At 46.8% G+C, this 24,192-nt stretch overlaps 1 protein-coding gene across 1 annotated transcript in view; it reads right to left on the bottom strand.

Annotated features, from left to right (window-relative positions):
• KIF6 (kinesin family member 6) overlaps positions 1-24,192 on the bottom strand; it is a 1,617,941-nt gene that overhangs the window by 917,970 nt on the left and 675,779 nt on the right. Inside the window, exon 12 of the mRNA XM_078647330.1 lies at positions 16,921-17,053. Within this exon, the coding sequence (XP_078503456.1) occupies positions 16,921-17,053 (133 nt within the window). The remainder of the gene's footprint in view (positions 1-16,920; positions 17,054-24,192) is intronic.

The following is a 24,192-nucleotide window of genomic DNA, read 5'->3' as shown; positions in this document are numbered from 1 at the left end:
AACAGACTATCGCAAGACAACACAAGACTGCTGTGCCATCTCATCAACCACACTACACACAGCAACAAACAGGTGGTGATGATAGCACTAGACGCGGAAAAAGCGTTTGACAGAGTCTCCTGGCCATTCCTAAACAACTGCATGAGCAGGTTCGGGCTAGTGACCAAATACAGATCGATGGTGATGGCCCTGTACAACGAACCAAAAGCAAAAGTGGTAGTAAATGCAAGCACATCGGAAACACTCACACTGGGTAGAGGCACCAGGCAAGGCTGCCCCCTCTCACCGGGCCTCTTCCTTCTAGCACTAGAACCTCTACTAGCCAGAATAAGACACAATAACGAAATAGCAGGCGTCAAAATCAAAGAAAAAAATGTCAAACTGGCAGCATACGCGGACGACATCCTCATCACAACTACTAACCCGTCAACGTCACTAACAGCACTCATGGACACAATAGGAGAATACGCTGAAGCCTCGGGGTACAAGCTCAACAAAGACAAATCAGAATGTAAGCCAATGAACATCCACACCACCTGAGAGGTGCTTGGTGACTCAGGACTGACATGGCAGACGAAACCACTCAAATACCTTGGCCTGCTTTTCGGGAGAGACCTAACATCCACATTAGAACACAACGAGGAGTCAACCCTGAAGAAGATAAAAGAAAGACTAGACCTGTGGTTACCCAAATACATAAGCTGGTGGGGCAGGATCGAAACAATAAAGATGATGGTAACGCCAGCCGTCAACTATACGCTCAGCATGCTACCGCTCCTGATGACAGACACATTTCACAGAAAACTGGACAAACTCATAAACAACTTCATATGGAGAAGCAAGAAACCTAGAATCAACCTACAGAAGCTAAGATTAACGAAAGACCTTGGAGGACTCAACCTATCGAATGTTAAAAATTTCCAAACAGCCTGCCTAGCGAGGCAAGGAAGCCTCTGGCTAGACAACACCCAAAGCTACGAACCTGTTTGGTTAGAGGTGGAAAGGAACATTCTAGAGGGGCTAAACCCCGTAGCGCTTCTAACCGCGAACAAGCACCCCCAAAGACTGAACCCGATACTGAGACACACAAAGGAGGCACTGATGAAAATAGACAAACGTATGACATGGAAACTGAAAGGCACGACATGGGAATCGATCTGGTTCAACACAAAGATAACCTACCAAGGAGCAACAATGCACAATGATACATGGATAGAGAAAGGAATAAGCCTCCCAAGCCAGCTAGAAACTAAACAGTCACCATTAACATTCCACAACCTGCAACAACTACATGGGCTCCCGAACCAGGAACTTTACACCTTCCTGAAGATCAAAACAGCCATAACGAAAGCGAACCTAAGCAAGGAAGAACCAACCATCATCAAATACTTGCAAACTCTAAACTCGGCAGGCCACCAAATGGCAAAGATATACAAGCTCCTCAACCCAACCGCATCGTCACTGAACAAGAAAGCAACGAACACGTGGGAACAGCTCCTGGGAAGGCGGCTAAACGACAGCGAACTAGGCAAAATGTGGCGCTCGGCATCGACAAACAAAATAGCCCCACAACTAGCCCAGACAAAATTCTGGTTACTCCACAGAGCCTATTGGACACCGTCAAGACTCCACAAAATAGGCATCACAGAATCAGGCGACTGCTGGAACTGCTGGAAAGAGGAAGGAACTCTAGAACACCTGATCTTCAGCTGCACTAAAGTCAGGAAGTTCTGGATGAAAGTGAACAGTTTCCTGAACGATGTATTCGATAAAGACTTAACAATCAGCTTTGTAAGCCTGGCCACAGAACACATGACAGCAGACCTAAACAGCAAAGAAGAAAGAGACCTACTAGACTTACTGATCACAGCAGCCCTAAAAATAATCCTGACGAACTGGAAAAACACAGCCAAAGCCAATTTTAAAACATGGATGAACTGGGTCACCTTCCTCAGAGGAGCAGACAACATAACGGGGAATTTCTCAAAGGAACACAACGCAAAAGAAGAGATGTGGGAGCTCCAAGATGCACAGCTGGCAAAACCCCAGCCAAGGACATACAACTAGCCCCCCCCTCACTCTTTCTTCCTTTTTCTTTTTCTTTTTTTTCTCCTCTCTTTCTCGGAGAACACGAAGGCGAAGCATACCACATTTTGTACTGTATATCAGAAAGCCAGATGTATATTCTACATTTTTATATTTTAATAAAAAAGTTTTTTTTAAATAAAAATAAAAAAGAAACTCATCTGTTTCTGCCCATGTTATTATCATACCTCCCTGTCTGCTCCGAGGAATCCACAGTCTGGTATTACAATTATGGGATTGTGTTGGTATTTTATTGCTAGCCGAATGCAACACGTCTGTGACGTGTTTTATATTTTACCATACTTTTGCGGCACGGGCTCGCAATGCAAAAATGAACCAGGGCAGCATCTTGCTAAGGCCAGGCCTATTGACTTTGCCAATACAGCAGTACCGCTCACAGCCCCGGCTGGCGAGGGGTTTAAACACCGCATCCTATGGGGCGAAGGGTGGCCCCAGTGAGAGACCTGTACAGACTGGGGAGGGACCGCAAGGCTCCTCCTGCCCGCATTAAAAACACAAATATAAGACCCTCTGCCTCCCAGTCATTGGCCCCTCACAGGCTGGCACGAGGCCGAGGGACAAGCAGCCACCCTCGAGAGCGACTGTAATAACTTGTTTACATAGCGCTTTGTCACGTTTCTGTCACTTCTAACCACAGTTAGAAGTGTTAGTATTAGCTAATGTAGAGTCCCACAGTTCAATGGCCTTGAAGGGTCTGTGACCTGCAGATCGAAGCACGTGGCACTGGAGAGGGTTCAAGCCACAGAGGCACCCACCAGTGTACCCTTTGGATGTACCCCTCCCCCTCCTTCATCCTTCAAGCCCCTTCACTTCAAGAGTCCTCTGCATTTCTGTAAAACAATCCAGAGGACTCAGAGGGGTGGGGAGGAAACCACAGAGGACCAGGAGAAGAATGGCAGAGCCCAAACAATCAAGCAAGGGCCTTTGACCCTGCAGGAGTTGTCACCTTTAATTCAGTATTGCTGCATTCGCTGCTCACTGTACTCCATCCTGAGAAGTAGGTAGCATGGGGGAAAGTGGGTGCATTTGTCCATTCCCTGCTAGGATCCGCCAACAGAGAATCCAATCAGCAGCGCTGGCTGGAGCATGTCTAATTGGTGGCCACAGACCAGACGCATTGTCCATTCCCTGCTAGGATCCGCCAACAGAGAATCCAATCAGCAGCGCTGGCTGGAGCATGTCTCATTGGTGGCCACAGACCAGACGCATTGTCCATTCCCTGCTAGGATCCGCCAACAGAGAATCCAATCAGCAGCGCTGGCTGGAGCATGTCTCATTGGTGGCCACAGACCAGACGCATTGTCTATTCGCTGCTAGGATCCGCCAACAGAGAATCCAATCAGCAGCGCTGGCTGGAGCATGTCTCATTGGTGGCCACAGACCAGACGCATTGTCCATTCCCTGCTAGGATCCGCCAACAGAGAATCCAATCAGCAGCGATGGGCGACGCATGTCTCATTGGCGGCCCCAGTTCCGGACGCATTGTCCATTTGCTGATAGAATCCGCCAACAGAGAATCCAGTCAGCAGCGATGGGTGACGCATGTCTCATTGGTGGCCGCGGCCCCAGACGCATTGTCCATTCGCTGCTAGGATCCGCCAACAGAGAATCCAGTCAGCAGCACTGGGTGACGCATGTCTCATTGGTGGCTGGGGGTCCAGACGCATTGTCTATTCGCTGCTAGGATCCACCAACAGAGAATCCAATCAGCAGCGATGGGTGACGCATGTCTCATTGGTGGCCGCAGTTCCGGATGCATTGTCCATTCGCTGCTAGGATCCGCCAACAGAGAAACCAGTCAGCAGCGATGGGTGACGCATGTCTCATTGGTGGCCCCAGTTCCGGACGCATTGTCCATTCGCTGCTAGGATCCGCCAACAAAGAATCCAGTCAGCAGCGATGGGTGACGCATGTCTCATTGGTGGCCCCAGTTCCGGATGCATTGTCCATTCGCTGCTAGGATCCGCCAACAGAGAATCCAGTCAGCAGTGATGGGTGACGCATGTCTCATTGGTGGCCCCAGTTCCGGACGCATTGTCCATTCGCTGCTAGGATCCGCCAACAGAGAATCCAGTCAGCAGCGATGGGTGACGCATGTCTCATTGGTGGCCCCAGTTCCGGATGCATTGTCCATTCGCTTCTAGGATCCGCCAACAGAGAATCCAGTCAGCAGCGATGGGTGACGCATGTCTCATTGGTGGCCGCAGTCCCAGAAGCATTTTCCATTCGCTGCTAGGATCCGCCAACAGAGAATCTAGTCAGCAGCACTGACTGGTGCATGTTTCATTGGTGGTCGCGGTCCTAAATGCATTGCATTGTTTAGCCGCTGCTAGGTCCACCAACAGAGAATCCAATCAGCAGCGCTGGCTGGAGCATGTGTCATTGGAGGTCACGGTCCCAGACGCATTGTCCATTCGCTGCTAGGATCCGCCAACAGAGAATCCAGTCAGCAGCGATGGGTGACGCATGTCTCATTGGTGGCCCAAGTTCCGGACGCATTGTCCATTCGCTGCTAGGATCCGCCAATAAAGAATCGAATCAGGAGCACTGGCGGGAGCATGTCTCATTGGTGGTTGGGGTTCCAGAACCATTGTCCATTCGTTGCTAGGATGAACCAACAGAGAATCCAGTCAGCAGTACTGGCTGCTGCATGTCTCATTGGTGGTCGCGGTTCCGGACGCATTGTCTATTCACAGCTAGTATCCGCCAACAGAGAATCCAGTCAGCAGCGATGGGTGACGCATGTCTCATTGGTGGCCGCGGCCCCAGACCCATTGTCCATTCGCTGCTAGGATCCGCCAACAGAGAATCCAGTCAGCAGCACTGGGTGACGCATGTCTCATTGGTGGCTGGGGGTCCAGACGCATTGTCTATTCGCTGCTAGGATCCACCAACAGAGAATCCAATCAGCAGCGATGGGTGACGCATGTCTCATTGGTGGCCGCAGTTCCGGATGCATTGTCCATTCGCTGCTAGGATCCGCCAACAGAGAATCCAGTCAGCAGCGATGGGTGACGCATGTCTCATTGGTGGCTGGGGGTCCAGACGCATTGTCTATTCGCTGCTAGGATCCGCCAACAGAGAATCCAATCAGCAGCGATGGGTGACGCATGTCTCATTGGTGGCCGCAGTTCCGGATGCATTGTCCATTCGCTGCTAGGATCCGCCAACAGAGAATCCAGTCAGCAGCGATGGGTGACGCATGTCTCATTGGTGGCCCCAGTTCCGGATGCATTGTCCATTCGCTGCTAGGATCCGCCAACAGAGAATCCAGTCAGCAGCGATGGGTGACGCATGTCTCATTGGTGGCCCCAGTTCCGGATGCATTGTCCATTCGCTTCTAGGATCCGCCAACAGAGAATCCAGTCAGCAGCGATGGGTGACGCATGTCTCATTGGTGGCCGCAGTCCCAGAAGCATTGTCCATTCGCTGCTAGGATCCGCCAACAGAGAATCTAGTCAGCAGCACTGACTGGTGCATGTTTCATTGGTGGTCGCGGTCCTAAATGCATTGCATTGTTTAGCCGCTGCTAGGTCCACCAACAGAGAATCCAATCAGCAGCGCTGGCTGGAGCATGTGTCATTGGAGGTCACGGTCCCAGACGCATTGTCCATTCGCTGCTAGGATCCGCCAATAAAGAATCGAATCAGGAGCACTGGCGGGAGCATGTCTCATTGGTGGTTGGGGTTCCAGAACCATTGTCCATTTGCTGCTAGGATGAACCAACAGAGAATCCAGTCAGCAGTACTGGCTGCTGCATGTCTCATTGGTGGTCGCGGTTCCGGACGCATTGTCTATTCACAGCTAGTATCCGCCAACAGAGAATCCAGTCAGCAGCGATGGGTGACGCATGTCTCATTGGTGGCCGCGGCCCCAGACGCATTGTCCATTCGCTGCTAGGATCCGCCAACAGAGAATCCAGTCAGCAGCACTGGGTGACGCATGTCTCATTGGTGGCTGGGGGTCCAGACGCATTGTCTATTCGCTGCTAGGATCTGCCAACAGAGAATCCAGTCAGCAGCGATGGGTGACGCATGTCTCATTGGTGGCCCCAGTTCCGGATGCATTGTCCATTCGCTGCTAGGATCCGCCAACAGAGAATCCAGTCAGCAGCGATGGGTGACGCATGTCTCATTGGTGGCCCCAGTTCCGGACGCATTGTCCATTCGCTGTTAGGATCCGCCAACTGAGAATCCAGTCAGCAGGACTGGGTGACGCATGTCTCATTGGTGGTTGGGGTTCCAGAACCATTGTCCATTCGCTGCTAGGATGAACCAACAGAGAATCCAGTCAGCAGCGATGGGTGACGCATGTCTCATTGGTGGTCGCGGTTCCGGACGCATTGTCTATTCACAGCTAGTATCCGCCAACAGAGAATCCAGTCAGCAGCACTGGGTGACGCATGTCTCATTGGTGGCCGCGGCCCCAGACGCATTGTCCATTCGCTGCTAGGATCCGCCAACAGAGAATCCAGTCAGCAGCACTGGGTGACGCATGTCTCATTGGTGGCTGGGGGTCCAGACGCATTGTCTATTCGCTGCTAGGATCTGCCAACAGAGAATCCAGTCAGCAGCGATGGGTGACGCATGTCTCATTGGTGGCCCCAGTTCCGGATGCATTGTCCATTCGCTGCTAGGATCCGCCAACAGAGAATCCAGTCAGCAGCGATGGGTGACGCATGTCTCATTGGTGGCCCCAGTTCCGGACGCATTGTCCATTCGCTGTTAGGATCCGCCAACTGAGAATCCAGTCAGCAGGACTGGGTGACGCATGTCTCATTGGTGGTTGGGGTTCCAGAACCATTGTCCATTCGCTGCTAGGATGAACCAACAGAGAATCCAGTCAGCAGCGATGGGTGACGCATGTCTCATTGGTGGTCGCGGTTCCGGACGCATTGTCTATTCACAGCTAGTATCCGCCAACAGAGAATCCAGTCAGCAGCGCTGGCTGGTGCATGTCTCATTGGGGCCGTGGTTCCAAAACATTGTCTATTCGCTGCTCGGATCCACCAACAGAGAGACTCTAGTCAGCAGCACTTTCCTAAAGCGCAGATCAACCCAAGGGATTTTTCCATCACTAAGAGAGTTGACAGGGATGACCCTTCAAGAAGTTTGCTGGACTCCTACTCAATGTATCTTTGTTGTTAATAGCATCCATGGCTACTATCTCTGTTTTTTCAGGTTGCCAGTTAATTGGAGCAGGAAGATAGGTCCTCGGTCTCTATGCACAACGCGTGTCATTACTGAAGGAGTGAGACAAGGTAGAGGGACTCGGGCCACATTATAAGTGCTCACTTAATCAAGATAAGTGGTGTAACAATACTTAATGACCCTATCGAAATTACAAGATCTGTAGGTACACTGAGTCTGGAGTTTTCACCCAGACACATCCATGCAAGTGTGAGAGTCTGCACAAAGGTTAAGAAAAACAGGCAAGTAAGAGCAATGAAACAATAATTCCTGCATGGTATAGCCTAAAATCTTATAATCAGTTCTAATCCACCCCCAGAATTACCAATGCCCATGGTACTGGTAGTTCTGGGAAGTGGGAGGAAATACGGGGCCTAAATTCCTCCCCACTTATAAATAGTCCCTCTTCCTAGAGGTAATGCCTAGATTACTTTGAGCTAAACTTCATTAACTATTTTATTTTTATTTTATTTATTTAATGCGATTGTATATAGCGCGACCATTACCCGAAGGTGTCAGAGCACTTTACAAAAGAACCAGTTGCGTTACATAAGGACTTTGGATTACATGAGTTACATAAGAGATAGAAACAGAAAAAAATTGCAAATGTACAAGCTGTAAAGTCACTCAAGGAAGAGAAAAATAGGGAAAAAAATTGCAAATGTACAAGGTGTAAAGTCACTCAAGGAAGAGAAAAATAGGAAAAAAATTGCAAATGTACAAGGTGTAATGTCACACAAGGGAGAGATAAAAACAGGAAAAAATTGCAAATCTACAAGGTGTAAAGTCACTTAAGGGAGAGAAAAATAGGAAACAATTGCAAATGTACAAGGTGTAAAGTCACACAAGGAAAAGATACAAACAGGAAAAAATTGCAAATGTACAAGGCGTAAAGTCACACAAGGAAGAGATAAAAACAGGAAAAAATTGCAAATGTACAAGGTGTAAAGTCACACAAGGAAGAGATAAAAACAGGAAAAAATTGCAAATGTACAAGGTGTAAAGTCACACAAAGAAGAGATAAAAACAGGAAAAAATTGCAAATGTACAAGGTGTAAAGTCACACAAGGAAGAGATAAAAACAGGAAAAAATTGCAAATGTACAAGGTGTAAAGTCACTCAAGGAAGAGATAAAAACAGGAAAAAATTGCAAATGTACAAGGTGTAAAGTCACACAAGGAAGAGATAAAAACAGGAAAAAATTGCAAATGTACAAGGTGTAAAATCACACAAGGAAGAGATAAAAACAGGAAAAAATTGCAAATGTACAAGGTGTAAAGTCACTCAAGGGAGAGAGAAAAATAGGAAAAAAAATGCAAATGTACAAGGTGTAAAGTCACACAAGGAAGAGATAAAACCAGGAAAAAATTGGAAATGTACAAGGTGTAAAGTCACACAAGGAAGAGATAAAAACAGGAAAAAATTTGGAAATGTACAAGGTTTAAAGTCACACAAGGAAGAGATAAAAACAGGAAAACATTGCAAATGTACAAGGCGTAAAATCACACAAGGAAGAGATAAAAACAGGAAAAAATTGCAAATGTACAAGGTGTAAAGTCACACAAGGAAGAGATAAAAACAGGAAAAAATTGCAAATGTACAAGGCGTAAAGTCACACAAGGAAGAGATAAAAACAGGAAAAAATTGCAAATGTACAAGGTGTAAAGTCACACAAGGAAGAGATAAAAACAGGAAAAAATTGCAAATGTACAAGGTGTAAAGTCACTCAAGGAAGAGATAAAAACAGGAACAAATTGCAAATGTACAAGGTGTAAAGTCACACAAGAAAGAGAAAAACAGGAAAAAATTGCAAATGTACAAGGTGTAAAGTCACACAAGGAAGAGATAAAAACAGGAAAAAATTGCAAATGTACAAGGTGTAAAGTCACTCAAGGAAGAGATAAAAACAGGAAAAAATTGCAAATGTACAAGGTGTAAAGTCACACAAGGAAGAGATAAAAAAAGGAAAAAATTGCAAATGTACAAGGTGTAAAGTCACTCAAGGGAGAGAAAAATAGGAAAAAAAATGAAAATGTACAAGGTGTAAAGTCACACAAGGAAGAGATAAAACCAGGAAAAAATTGCAAATGTACAAGGTGTAAAGTCACACAAGGAAGAGATAAAAACAGGAAACAAATTGGAAATGTACAAGGTGTAAAGTCACACAAGGAAGAGATAAAACCAGGAAAAAATGTTACATGTACAAGTTGAAAGTCACTCAAGGAAGAGATACAAATAGATAAACTCTAAAATCACGTAGGAATAGTAGTAAGTATAAAAGTGTACTACATACACTAGTGGTTAGAATTCTATATATACAAATAACAAATTCACACAGGAATACATTTTAACAGCAATTAGGCTTGGACAATTATATAATATATATTTACATATAAATTTAAGGCCGTCCAGGAAAAAGAGAAAAACGATCAAGGGTCATCAGACAAAATGGTGGGTCCAGGTCGTGGGTATAGACGAACAAGTTACTTACCTTCGGTAACGCTTTTTCTGGTAGATACAATATCTGCCTGTGGATTCCTCACCTTGTGAATATCCCCCTGCGTCAGCAACGTTCGGAAATTTTCTTCGTAGCACGCAGACGTGGACGACGTCACAGGAGTACGACCTCGCGCGTGACTCCGTCTGACGTCACGGGCTCCTTATCAGGCCCACGCCGGCGTGATGACGTCAGTTCCGCCCTTTTTTCCGTGCCTTCGAGGCACACGGACGGACCAACGACAGCAAATATGCAAATATACAGTGTACACAGTACATACCAATCAAATACGCACACAAAGCGTGCAGTAGAAATAGCATAATAGCAGCAAACATATATACATAAAGACCAGGTATAACAGAGTGGACAACGGGGAGGCGGGTGGGCATGTGAGGAATCCACAGGCAGATATTGTATCTACCAGAAAAAGCGTTACCGAAGGTAAGTAACTTGTTCTTCTGATAGATACATCTGCCGTGTGGATTCCTCACCTTGTGAATAGAGTCCCACAGCAGTCCCCACTCCCGGAGGAGGGTGTCCACTCTGCTATAACAGGAAATCTTGGAGAACAGAGCGCGCGAAGTGACCATCCCTCCTCACCTCGGTATCCAAGCAGTAGTGCTTCGTGAAAGTGTGGAGGGAGGCCCAAGTCGCGGCCCTGCAAATGTCCTCTACAGGCACACCTCTAGACAAAGCAGATGTTGGAGACTTAGCTCTAGTTGAATGTGCTCTAATACCCTCAGGAGGGTCCTTACCCGCCAGTGAGTAGCAAATCTTAATGCACAGGATTATCCACCTGGAAAGTGTGTGCTTGTGCACCGCTCTGCCCTTCTTGCAGCCAGCAAAACCAACAAACAGCTGGTCATCTATCCGGAAGTCTTTAATTCTGTCTAGATAGAAAGACACCGCCCTTTTAGGGTCCAGGCGATGCAGCCTCTCTTCCTCCTTAGAAGGGTGTGGGGGAGGATAGAAGGTAGGAAGGGTAACGGATTGTCCAAGATGGAAGGGAGATACCACCTTAGGCAGAAAAGCAGCCCTGGTCCTAAGAACCATCCTTTCAGCATGAATGGACAGGAATGGGGGCTTGGAACTAAGAGCCTGAAGCTCACTTACCCTCCTTGCCGAGGTGATTGCAACGAGGAAAATCGTTTTAAAAGAAAGGAGTCTCATGGGACACTTGTGCAAAGGTTCGAAGGGAGAACACATCAAAAAGGTCAGCACAAGATTCAAATCCCAATGAGGAATCACAAAAGGAGTAGGAGGGAACTTATTAATGAGTCCCTTCAAAAATCGCAAAACCACCGGAGACTTAAAAAGAGAGGGCTGATCCGGCAAACAGAGAAATGCCGATAAGGCAGAAAGATACCCCTTGACTGTGGCAACAGCAAATCCTTGCTGCGCCAGTGAAAGAGCAAACTGCAAAATGTCAGACAAATGAGCCCTCAAAGGGTCAACATCCCTCTCCCTGCACCAAGAGACAAATTTAGACCACCTATACGAATAAATGGACTTAGTGGAGTCACGCCTGGCAGAAAGAATGACATCCACCACATCATGAGGGAGAGAAAAAGAACTCAAGTTGCCCCGCTCAATCTCCAGGCATGAAGGTGTAATGTCCGGAGGTGGGGGTGTAGAACTTGCCCCTCCATCTGAGAGAGGAGGTCTGCCCTGTGAGGGAGACGGAGCGGCGGGTGAGAGGAGAGGTGGAGAAGGTCTGTGTACCACACCCTTCTTGGCCAATCCGGGGCGATCAATATGACTTGGGCCCGGTCTTGGCGAATCTTCCTCAGAACCCGAGGAATCAAAGGTATGGGAGGAAACGCGTAAAGGAGTTGAGAGTCCCAACTCAACTGAAACGCGTCCCCCAAAGCTCCTTGCATCGGATACTGGAGACTGCAGAATGACAGGCAATGAGCGTTCTCAAGAGTGGCGAACAGGTCCACCCGAGGAGTCCCCCACATCTGAAAGATGTCGTGAACAACCTCCGGGTGAAGCCTCCACTCGTGATCGGCAGAGAACTGCCGACTGAGAACGTCTGCACGAACGTTCAGAACCCCGGCCAGATGATTTGCCATCAGACAAATCTGGTGGTCCTGAACCCAGGACCAGAGACGCAGAGCCTCTCTGCAGAGACACTGCGACCCTACTCCTCCCTGTTTGTTGATGTACCACATCGCGGTCGTGTTGTCCGTCAGGACTTGAACTGACTGACCGCGAAGGGAAGGGAGGAAGGCCTTGAGCGCCAAACGTATCGCCCGCAACTCTAGAAGGTTGATATGAAGCAACCTTTCCTCTGGAGACCAAAGACCTTTGACCTCCAGATCCCCAAGATGAGCACCCACCCTAGAGTGGAGGCATCCGTGATCACTGTGGCAACCGATAGAGGCAGTTGGAAAGGCTTTCCTTGAGACAGATTGCCTTCCACGCCCCACCAAGACAGATCCGCTGCAGTTTCTCTGGAGATCCTCACTGACCCCCTGAGATCTCCGTTGTGCTGATACCACTGCCTGCGGAGGCACCACTGGAGTGCCCTCATGTGCCAGCGTGCATGATTGACCAACAGAATGCAAGAAGCCATCAGACCGAGCAGACGAAGGACCTTCAAGACTAGAACAACTGCTCCATTGTAAAATAAAGGAATCATTTCCTGTATGTCGTGAATCCTTTGAGGTGGAGGGAATGTACGACACACAGTAGTGTCCAGTACCGCACCTATGAACAGGTTGCGCTGGGAGGGCACCAGGTGAGACTTGGGTACATTTATCGAAAAACCCAACCTGTGCAACAACTGAGTTGTCTCTAGCAGATGATGAAGCACATTCTCCGGCGACTCCGCTTTGATCAGCCAGTCGTCCAGATAGGGGAACACAGGAATCCCCGATCTTCTGAGATGCGCAGCCACCACTGCCATCACCTAGGTGCAGTAGTAAGCCCAAAAGGAAGGACCGCAAACTGGTAGTGTTGCGATCCCACCGTAAAACGGAGATACTTCCTGTGCGACTTCAGGATTGGGATGTGAAAATACGCATCCTGCAAGTCGATCGACACCATCCAGTCTTCTTCCATCAGCGCTTGAAGAACCTGTGCAAGAGTGAGCATCTTGAACTTCTCCTGTTTGAGATAGAAGTTCAAAATCCTGAGGTCCAGGATTGGTCGAAGTCTGCCATCCTTCTTGGGTATCAGGAAATACCGGGAGTAGCACCCCTGACCCCTTTCCTGCTCTGGAACCACCTCTATTGCACCCTTTCTGAATAGTGCCAGGACTTCTTCCTGCAGGAGAAGAAGATGGTCCTCCGAACAATAACCTTGGCAAGGAGGGTAATTGGGAGGGAATTCCTGAAAAGGAAGTGCATATCCATTTTCTACGAGATTGAGAACCCAAAGATCTGATGTAACCGATTCCCAATCTCGTAGAAAATGAGTAAGCCGACCCCCTACCGGCCCCACATGATCCAGAATGGTGGATCTAGGGCTGCTTTGCTGATGCGGGTGGGGGTTGGGCATTATTAGAGGAAGTGGAGGAGGAGGAGACTTGACGCCCACGTCCACGACCCTTCTGTCTACCTCTATAGGAGGGTTCTGCTGTTGTTGCTGTTGCTATTGGCTTTGCCTGAAGGGACGAAAAGAAGATCTACCGAAGCCTCTAAACTTCCTAGTTGTCGATCCTCTCATCTGGAGGCCCAAAGATCTTGCAGTAGCCCTGCTATCTTTAAATCTTTCCAGTGCGACATCCGCCTTTTTTCCAAAAAGACCAGTCCCATCAAAAGGTAGGTCCAGCAACTTAGATTGCACATCTGCAGAAAAATCAGAGGACTTTAGCCATGCGGCTCTCCTGGTGGCAACAGTAGAGCCCATAATCCTGGCAACAGAATCAACTGTGTCCATGCCACTCTGAATAACCATGCGTGCCGCAGCCTGAGTATCAGAGACCACTTCATTAAAGTTCTTTCTATCCTCCTCTGGAAGCTTGGATGATAATTGCTTCACAGAATCCATCAACGCATGGACATATCTACCCAAAAGGCAAGTAGCATTAGTGGATTTTAGGGCCATGCTGCCCGAAGAGAAAATCTTCTTTGCAGATTGATCCAATTTTTTTGAGTCTTTGTCTGCTGGTACCTGAGGAAATGAACCTGCAGATCTGTTAGAACATGCAGCCTGCACCACTAGACTCTCCAGAGAAGGATGAGAAGAGAGAAATTCAGGGTCACCAGGAGCCACTCTGTAGCGTCTTGCAACAGACCTAGAAACAGCAGGAGCAGTCAATGGCCTCTTCCAGACCTCCTTTATCGGATCAGTTAAGGCATCCGTGAACGGCAGTGTAGGTTCAATAATAGAAGAAGGAGAGTGCAAAACCTCTGTAAGGATGTTGGGTTTGTACTCAACAGTAGGCAAGGTTAAGTTGAGAAGATCTGCAGCCTTCCTAATAACGACATGGTAAGGTGCCACTTCCTTGGATGGTGCATCCGAAACTGAAGGCAAACCCCATTCAGGAGAGAGCTCCAGACCACTAGCATTCTGTAGGTCTTCAAAATAATCATCATGATCAAGAAGCTCACCCTCTTCCATATCAGAATCTTCACCCCTTTTCTCTTCCAAAAGACGCTGAGCCCTGCGTCTCGACCACTCCACACGAACCGAAGTCGACGGATCCGGCAACGACTCCGACGGAGCCGGTTCCGACGTCGAGCGAAGAGCTGGGGTAACTGGAAGACGAGACTCAAGGACTGGCGTGGTACCTCGATCCAAACTACGAGGTCGATCCGGAGTCGGCGAAGCCGCATGCGGAGTCGAAGACCTCGGCGGAGCCGTACCGAGCCAAGGTGTAAGAGGCGCCGGCATAAATGGCACAAATGGAGCTGGGGCGTAAGACTGAGGAATGCCCAAGTTGTAAGCCAATGGACCCATGGGACCAACAGGTGCTCCAGTGGGGTACATTGCTCTGGAGTAAACTCCAAACATCGCATTAAGGAAATGCGAGGGGTCCTGTCCAGGACCAGGAAAAGGAGGGTAAGAACCTACCGGATGTTCTGAAGGAGGACGATCTGACATAGGCTCATTTTGACCTCCTTGATCTACAGGAGTTTCCATCGGAGTCGGAGTTTGAGGAATTACCTCCTCCTCTTCCTCATGCTCCAAAGAATGTTGAGATATCGGATCCGGTTCTTGTTCCGGAGTCGGAGAACCTCTGAGAGATTGAGCAGGAGACGGAGAAACGAAGTCCTTATGATGTTTACGAGACTTCTTCTTCGAATCCGAAGTATCCTTCCCCGAATGATGCCTAGAGCTGTGCTTCCTCCTCTTGTGCTTCCTCTTCGAGGAGCTTGAAGCGTGACCCGAAGCCGATTTGGATCCAGATCTCGATCTCTCCCTGGACCTCGACTTCGCTCCGGACCTCGATCTCGCTCTGGATCTCGACCTCGAAGCCGACCTCGACTTCGAACGAGATCCTTGTCTCGACTTCGAGCGTCTCGACGTCGACCTCGAAGATCTCCCAATCTCTCTACCTTTTATTTTCGCAAGAAGAAGTTTTGCCTCGCGCTCTCTTAGTGCCTTAGGGTTCATCTTGAAGCAAGACCGACAGTTCTTGACGTCGTGGCTTGATCCAAGACACCACAAGCAGTCGCCATGCGGCTCGGTGATCGACATCATTCGAGCGCAAGACCCGCATTGTTTGAAGCCTGTCTTCCTCGACGACATCCTCGATGAAAGAAGAAGAATCAAGGGAAAAACAGCAACACTGTAAAAATAGAAGATACAAAGTATCGCAGAAGATCCCAAAAAACCGTTAGCGTCGAAGACGCGGAAAAAAGGGAACTGACGTCATCACGCCGGCGTGGGCCTGATAAGGAGTCGGTGACGTGAGACGGAGTCACGCGCGAGGTCGTACTCCTGTGACGTCGTCCATGTCGGCGTGCTACGAAGAAAATTTCCGAACGTTGCTGACGCAGGGGGATATTCACAAGGTGAGAATTCCACACGGCAGATGTATCTATCAGAAAGAGGCCATCTCAAAAAACAAAACAAGGCGGGAAGCACACAAGTCACGAAAGTCAAGAAAAACAAAACCAAAAGGGTGTAGGGAGGCAGAACCTTTAGTAGACACCCACCACTGGGTCCTTCATACCAGGAAAGGTCTGCTGCGGTAGCTAGATGAATTCCTGCTGGGAGGTGCAGACTCAGAGAGGTGAGTAATGACCAGGAGGAGTGGGGTTAGGACAAAGAAAGATCACCATTTCTCAAGTGTGCATTAGAAGCGTGGAGGGTGCAAACACTTGTGAACTGCACTCCCTACAACATAGTTTTATTACACCACCCATGCCCATGGTCTCAGCAAAGGACCAATGTCCCCCAAGCATAAATCAATTCTTAATTCTAAAATATTTAACTTTTACTTCTTCTGCGCATGGACAGCGGTTTTACCCAAATGATCAATGCAAATTTGAAGGCTCCTCCGACAACATCTTGTGTTTTATTTAAATTTCATCCTGGTAGTCTTAAGAACAACCAGAAAAAAACCTCCCTTTGAGGCAGAGTCTAAAAATCAGCTTCAAAACAGCCTAAAAGTAGGACCCTGGTCATTAAAGAAACACTTCTGTGCCCTAATTACAGTCAACAGAATGGTGCAAAGTAACTTTTCTCCCAAGCCACTTTCATTTGTATATCTTCATTTATCATTTAGGGATGTACGACGTTACAACGCGTACTTTTACAACGCGTGCCGTTACTACGCAACTTTTACAACGCAAGTCGTTACAACGACTTGCGTTGGGGGGCGCTGGATAGTAAATATTTTAATTTACTATTCCAACTCCAGTCCCCGTGGATAGTAGGGAAGGAGTTGGATAGTAAATTAAACTATTTACTATCCTGGAGCGCCCCCCAGCGCAAGTCGTTGTAACGACTTGCGTTGTAAAAGTTGCGTGGTAACAGTACCGCGTTGTAAAACCTTCGTTGTAAAGGTTGTTCCCCATCATTTAGTAACTCAAAATTGGCAGAAAACGAATATTGGCCTGTGTTTGTAAATTTCTCTAGCTGTGAGACAGGCTCACTCTCTTCAGGGGACTGACAGACACTCACACTTCACTCAGACCTCAAACCTCCAACAGATGAAGGCGGAAAGGATACTGATCTCATTGTCTCTTTGTTGTAGGAGATCCCGGAGTTTCTGGACATCTTCTCTCTCTCGGGGGCTGTGTGGAGACTTGTCCTGTGTGTCTTCAGGTGCCGGGTCTGGTATGCGCGTCCCGGTCAGCATACGCTGTGAGTATCAACCAACAAGTGTCAGCCTGAGCATCTTCCAACACAAGCCACCTCTGCCTTCTCACTCCCTCTTTCCAAAGAGTACTTTGACTAGTATATATTATACCAAAAGCACCATTAAAGAAGAATTATGTTTACAGAAAACAGAGAGAGTTTTATTTGATGTATAGGATTAGAACATATGCAAAATGGAAATGGTTTTCTATATATATATAGTGAATATATTGTGTAATCGTTTTTAATGTATTATGTGTTTGGTATATAATGTTAATGTTTGTGTCTTATGTAATATTCATTTGACAGACATTTTCGTGGCTTTTCCTGAAGAAGGCGTGTCAAAACGCCAAAACGCGCGTCGAAAGAATATTAAAATTTATTTGTGCCACTTTTTAAGAAAAAATGTTTTTATGTACTTATATGAGATAGATATCTCTTTTTAATGTAATGTGTATTGATTGATGTACTATGTGAAAGAATATTAAATTAATTTGTGCAATTTTTTAAGAAAAAATGTTTTTATGTACTTATATGAGATAGATTCTCTTTTTTATGTAATGTGTATTGATTGATGTACTATGTATATCCTAGTTTAAGGATTTTTAAACAAAACCATTAAAAACTGTAAACCCCTTTTTTTCAACAATTTGCTCTACGCTTTCATTATTTGTTTTGCCACTTTAATTGTTGATTTGTGGATATTTTCTTCATAGATCATGTATGGTGCCATACACTAATGTTTATATTAGAGATTGCCTAGGAATGATAATACTTAAATGATATATCCCTGTCCTAGGAATCATTGTATACATGGTTCAGGGGGGTTCTTGTTATTCACATATCCCTCTACAGTCCGCCTTCCTTTAACAAATTGTACCTACAAGAACTTAAATACAAAAAATAATCTCTATGCTTCCTTTCTCGCTCCTGACCAAGCATGGTAGGATGACGTGGATGTTTGAAATTATTCTATGTAGTAGGAAAGTCCTAAATGTATTAAATACTTGGAGGTGAGTATTCTGTTTTACATTCCTGCTTTAATTCTTAGCAGGAGCAAGATTTAAACAAGGCAATAGTGGCTAAAAAGTGGAAATAAACACATGTCCTATAAGACATAAGGACGATAACTACTACTAGGTTCAGATCATCAAAATGTCCCATAAACATTACTGCCCAAGGTGCCACTTCTTCACACATTTACACATCTCCCTACATCATCAGTCACCTCTGTGAACACTGCAAAAAATAGATTCAGGTTCATGTATAGAGAAAATTATAAATGTATTCCTAATTCATAAAATCCTCTTTATCGATTCAATAAAACATATACAACATAATAAACTATGCAAGACATACGACACACCAACATGGAATATTAAAAAAAGACCTAATGCATTAGCCATAAACATACATATCTACCATATTCTGTCACTGTATAATCATCCATTAATTTTTCATACGTAATTATTCCGCGCCGGCAGATTATGATAGAATTTAGTTCACAATGTATTATATTTTGAAAAAGGAGGGGTACTTAACCGCATACCTCCACAGAGTCTGTGAATCCAAGTAAGTTCAGCTACTGGTTTGTCATACATGTACTCATGATATATAGAGACCTCTGATCTGTCATTATTAAAAGTTGTGCAGGCGTTGCCAGTCTTGGCTACGAAGACCGAAAACCCTGCCCCAATGGGATTGGAACCAGATTCCAAACAGCACCGAGCCATGCAGACCAGGGGGGCTTGTAAAGACCAACAGGTACATGCATCATTGTTGCCGTTTGCGATTCCTTAATTGCGAAAATTAAGGAATCGCAATTAAGGAATCGCAAACGGCAATGCATCAAAAAATCGCTATTTTTTTAGAGATTCCTTATTATTCCTTAATTGCGATTCACAATTTGCGAATCGCAATTAAGGAATCCCTTCCCATTGATTCCTATGGGCCAAAAGGCCCATAGGAATGAATGGGAAGACAATCTCAATTTGCGATTCGCAATTAGCTAATCGCAAATTGAGATTGCGATTTCAAGGGTGTAGGGGTGTCCAAAGGACACCCTGTTGCACCCCTGAAATCAATCTATGCACATATGTTGTGCACACACATGCCCTGAGGGCATGTGTGTGCACAACATGACAGTGTGAAAAGTGCAAAAAAATGCATTTTTTAGAATTTTCGCAAATTACCATGAGGTCCTACCTTATGGTAATTTTTTTCCTCCTAATTGCGAATTCGCTATTGTTAAGGATGTCATGGATTGCATTTAAGGAATCGCAAATTGCGATTCCTTAAATGCAATCGCAATTCTATAAATCGCAAAAATTAGCGATTTCTTGTCTTTTCTTTTTGATGCATCCCTAATAGTGATTTAGGAATCGCAAACGGCCGATTTTTGCGATTCGCACCGTTTGCGATTCCTAAATCGCTTGATGCATATGGCTGCAAGATTAGTTGATGATCTGGATAAAGCCTGGTGAATGGTCTGGGAGATGCAACCTACAACTAGCTTGGGCAGAGATTGAACACTTACCAGGGTGTAAAGGCAACTCTTGACCGTGCCCTGTTGAGATGTTGCCTAAAGCTTTGATGTCTTTGAGGGACAAATGTCACCCCGAACACTAGAAACGGAATTATCCCCGGTTAGAACAGGATTGGGACTGGCGATTCTGGGCAAAAAGACCAGCCGGGCGGTCCCAGGGGATCTAGATAGAGATCCACGGTCCAGAGATCTTACGTAACAAAGTCCAACCTTTATCAATAGATGTGAATGTTGTAATGTATTCGTAGATGTCCTTATTGAAGCTGTCCTCAAAACATAGGCTCTGAGATGACAATTCCGCAAGTGTGTGGTTTATTTTTATTAACAAACCCTTAGGGCCTTCTCGACAGAGCAGATTTAGAGCTCCCCAGGAAACAAATTATTCTTCAATACCAATTAACTGATAGGTAAACCCAGATTCTTCAGATTTTTCCACCTTTCCAGTTTTTTTATAACCCATACAATTGCTTCCAAGAGGTTGACATATAAGGATACCACACGCCTCATTACACTTTTTGGGATCTTTCTTTTGTAATCTTTCTTCACTTGTCGAAGAAAGCAATGAATTTGTTTTCAATCGTAAACTTGTTTCGCTAAAGCGGGCCTAGGGCATTCAACTATTCATTTATAGCAGACAAGTTCCTTTAAAGGAGACCTATGTGCTTCAGCCTATCTGAAATGAGTGGCGTAGTAGGCGACCAATCAGAAGAAATGGGCTGAACAACTAACACTGGATCTTCTAACTGTTCCCCCAGAGCATCCAACATTTCTGAGAGAAGAGGGGAGCTCACATTTTCATTGATACATTTACAGGATCTCTTAGCTCTTTTTTCCACCAGTGCAAGTCTGTGTTGTCAAGCACATCTCAGCCGGTATCAGCAGTGTGAGGTGTATTATCTGAATTGATTGGTTTAACATCGCGAGCTGTGAGCCTTCTCCCATATCCCCCAGTCGGAGGGTTGTATATCTGACTTAAAGCCAGCATCAAAGTAAGGTGGAGCAGCTTCAGGATTCACAGATACACCTGGATGAGTGAAGTCTATTTAACCTATTTCTGACTGATTTAATGTTTCCGCTGTATTTGTTTTTAATGTGATCAAGTGTCTGATAAAGCATGATGGGAAACCATTACTTCTGAGAGAAGCGAGGATGACAAAAAAGTTACTTACCTGCGGTAACCATCTTTCGGGTGGATGTTCCATCTACCTGCAGATTGCCCTCGTCAGTAGCAGACTGAACTATGGCAACGCACTCTACACAGGAATCCCAGCCAAACACCTACAACGACTACAACGAATCCAAAACGCCTCCGCCCGACTGATCGTCAACGTCCCCCGCCGCAGCCACATCACCCCCCCACCCGAGAAACCTACACTGGCTCCCCGTCGACAAGAGGATCACCTTCAAGCTCCTTACCAACGCAAACAAAGCACTCCACAACGCCGGACCAGCCTACCTGAACAGCAAACTCAGCTTCCACACCCCCACTCGCCAGCCTCGCCCTCGCCGCCGTCCCCTGCATCCAACGTACGACCTCCGGCGGCAGATCCTTCTCCTACCTCGCCGCCAAGACCTGGAACACCCTCCCTACCCACATACGGCAGACCCAAGACCTACTCGCCTTCAGAAGACTCCTCAAAACCTGGCTCTTCAAACAGTAGCAGCATCCCCCCCCCTCCCCTCAGCGCCTTGAGACCATCACGGGTAAGTAGCGCGCTTTACAAGTACTCTGATTGATTGATTGATTCCTCTCCTGTAGAATAATCTTAGGAGTCAGACAGGATCCAGAAGCTTCTAAGTGCTCATGTCGCGTACAGGGGGTGCTAGCTTCTTATTGACGATATCAACGAAGCCATATAGCACCCAACCCGGCGTAACAACATCAGAATCAATTTTTCCAAAGCCTACGAGGCACGTAGACGGACTGACAGAGTACTGCAGTGCCAAAATATATTCTGGGGTCTTATTAACATTCCCTTCAACAATCCATCAAACGGGGAGGGGAGCGGGTCACTGAGGAATCTACACAGAACAACCACAAACATCATTACCGCAGGCAAGCAACTTTTTCTTCTGATGGATATTTCCACCTGCAGATTTCTCACTTGTAGAATAGATAACAGAGTCATACCCCATCTAGGAGGGGAGCTGATAGACGGTGTTTAAACAATGGTTGGACAAGGAAATCCTGCAAGAAGGACCTGGCTGAAGGACCATATCAATGCACCTTGGAATCTAGACAGTAATATTTGACAAACGTGTGCAGAGAAGCCCACGTAGCTACCCCGCAGTATATCTGGAATTGGTCCTCCTCTTGCAAGAGCAGAGATGGTAGCTTTAGCCCTGGAGGTTCTTTCGTGGCTGGTGCATAACCGCTCTTCATGAAGAGGACAATCCACTTCGAAAGAGTCCTTTTTGGCATCACTTTGCCTTTCTTGGGACTACCATACCAAAACTAGAGCTGGTCATCCAGTCGTGTCCTTGGTGGTTTCCTAGGTAGTCACACACCGCCTGCTTAGGATCCAAACAATGAAACCGCTCCCCCTCCTGCGAGGGATGGGGCGGGGTATTGAAAGTCAGAAGAGTAATGGATTGCCTTAGATGGAAAGGAGTCACCACCTTAGGTATGAGAGCAGGCCTAGCCTCAACACTAACTTGTCCAAGCAAAAACATGTAAATGGAGGACGGGAACTAGGAGCTTCTAACTTGCTAACCCAGCTAAGGCTATTGCCAATAGAAAAACAATTTTCAATGTCAACATCCGTTCGAGACAAACTTTGCTAGGGCTCAAAGGGAGTCCTCGTCAAAAAAGTTGAAACCAAATTAAGGTACCAATGAGGAAAAGCAAAGGGGGTTTGGAGGATATGGATTAGTCAACCCTTTCAGGAAATACATCACAATCTGAGATTTAAATAAAGATGGCTGATCGTATAGTCAGAGGAACGTCGAATGCAGCTAAATACCTGTTGAAAGTACCAATCACACATCCTCTCTGGGCAAGGGAAACTGCAAACTGCAGGACCTTAGACAACTTGGCCTGCAAGGGGCCTATGTTATTCGTCATGCGTCATGCAACAAATTTGTAACATCTGCCAGAATAGGCCTAGTTTGTGATGGGGCGACGCACTGATAGTATAACGCCAACTACCTTCGGTGGCAGTGCTCCAGGTCCCACGGAACATCAGGTGGGTTTGAAGACCTGGCAAAAAAGAGGAATAATGCAAGGTCTGTACCCGGCTCCAGAACTACGGAAAGGAAGGCTGCACCACCGGAAAACCCTGGATTGACGGACTTGACGCCAATGGATATGAAGGTGCTGTTGGAGTTGGCTTGAAGGTCGGGTCTAGCTGTGGAACCGCCTCTGAACCGGTAGGAGTGAGGTGAGAAGCCTTTACCACGAATAACTGTAGCCAATGATGAATATAATGTGCGAGTCTGAGGTCATGAAGGCCACCTACCTCGCCCCTGCTTCTTGGGGTTTCTAGGTTTCTTTTTCTTCACTCTACAAGAGGGTGAGGAGAGAGATCCGGGCCTTGGTCTTGATGGTGACGACTTTGCGTCATCACGGGCCAGGGCCATGCAGATTGTGGCTTCTCACTTCTGGATGGTACTAGGGATCATTTTCAGACATGAGTCGTAAGCACAGGCATCGAGGTCAGAACCTAAGCACCACGAGCAGATGGTGAGTAGTACAGTGACGGACTTCCATCCATCCATCCATCGCAATCCCTACAAAGCATAAGGCCTGAACGCTTGGGAGGGGAGATCGTACTAAACAGAAAATTATGAGGGAGGTAAACTGACGACTCCGAACGCGACCTAGATCGAGACCTCGACCGCCTCGACCGAATCTTCGAAGCCTCCTTATCTTTTTTATTTTTCAGCTTCGCAACGAGGAGCTTCGTCTCCCTCTCCTGAAGGGCCTTCGGAGTCATCTTCTTGCAAGATGGGTAATCCTCGACGTCATGGTCGGAGCTCAGGCACCAGACGCAGCATTCATGCGAATCAGTTATGTACATAGTCTTGCCACATTCTCCGCAAGCCTTAAAACCAGTCTTCTTCGAAGACATCTCGAAAGAAGACAAAGTTACTACAAAGCTACTGTACGATCCCAGAAAACTGTTAGCGTTGACGACGCGGAAAAAAGGGAACTGATGTCATCATGCCGGCGTGGGCCTATTATGGTGTCGGTGACGTCAGCGGAGTCGCGCGCGATGCCGTGCCTCTGTGACGTCATGCCACGTCGGCGCGAAGCTACAAAAAGAATTTTCGAATGCTGCTGACACAGGGGGATATTCACAAGGTGAGGAATCCACTGGCAGATGTATCTATCAGAAAAAAGGGAGCGGACATTGTTAGGCCGGGGTAGGCGCTATATGGCTTCTGTGGTACCATGTCTGGCGTGAACACGAAGTTAGCGCCCCCTTCCGTCAACGTAAGAGCGTTGAAATTTCAGAGCCAATCTGAAGTCTTTGATGATCCTACAGGTGAGAAGTCTACAGGTGGATGTATCCATGGCAACTGCTACTACGATGAGTGGGTCTGTGCAGTGAACGCACCCCTGACACTTGTTGACAATTGACATGGAAGAATCAAGC

This window comes from Lissotriton helveticus, chromosome 6 (assembly GCF_964261635.1).
Source record: "Lissotriton helveticus chromosome 6, aLisHel1.1, whole genome shotgun sequence".
Lineage (NCBI taxonomy): Eukaryota > Metazoa > Chordata > Amphibia > Caudata > Salamandridae > Lissotriton > Lissotriton helveticus.
This window is presented reverse-complemented; position numbering and strand designations above follow the sequence as displayed.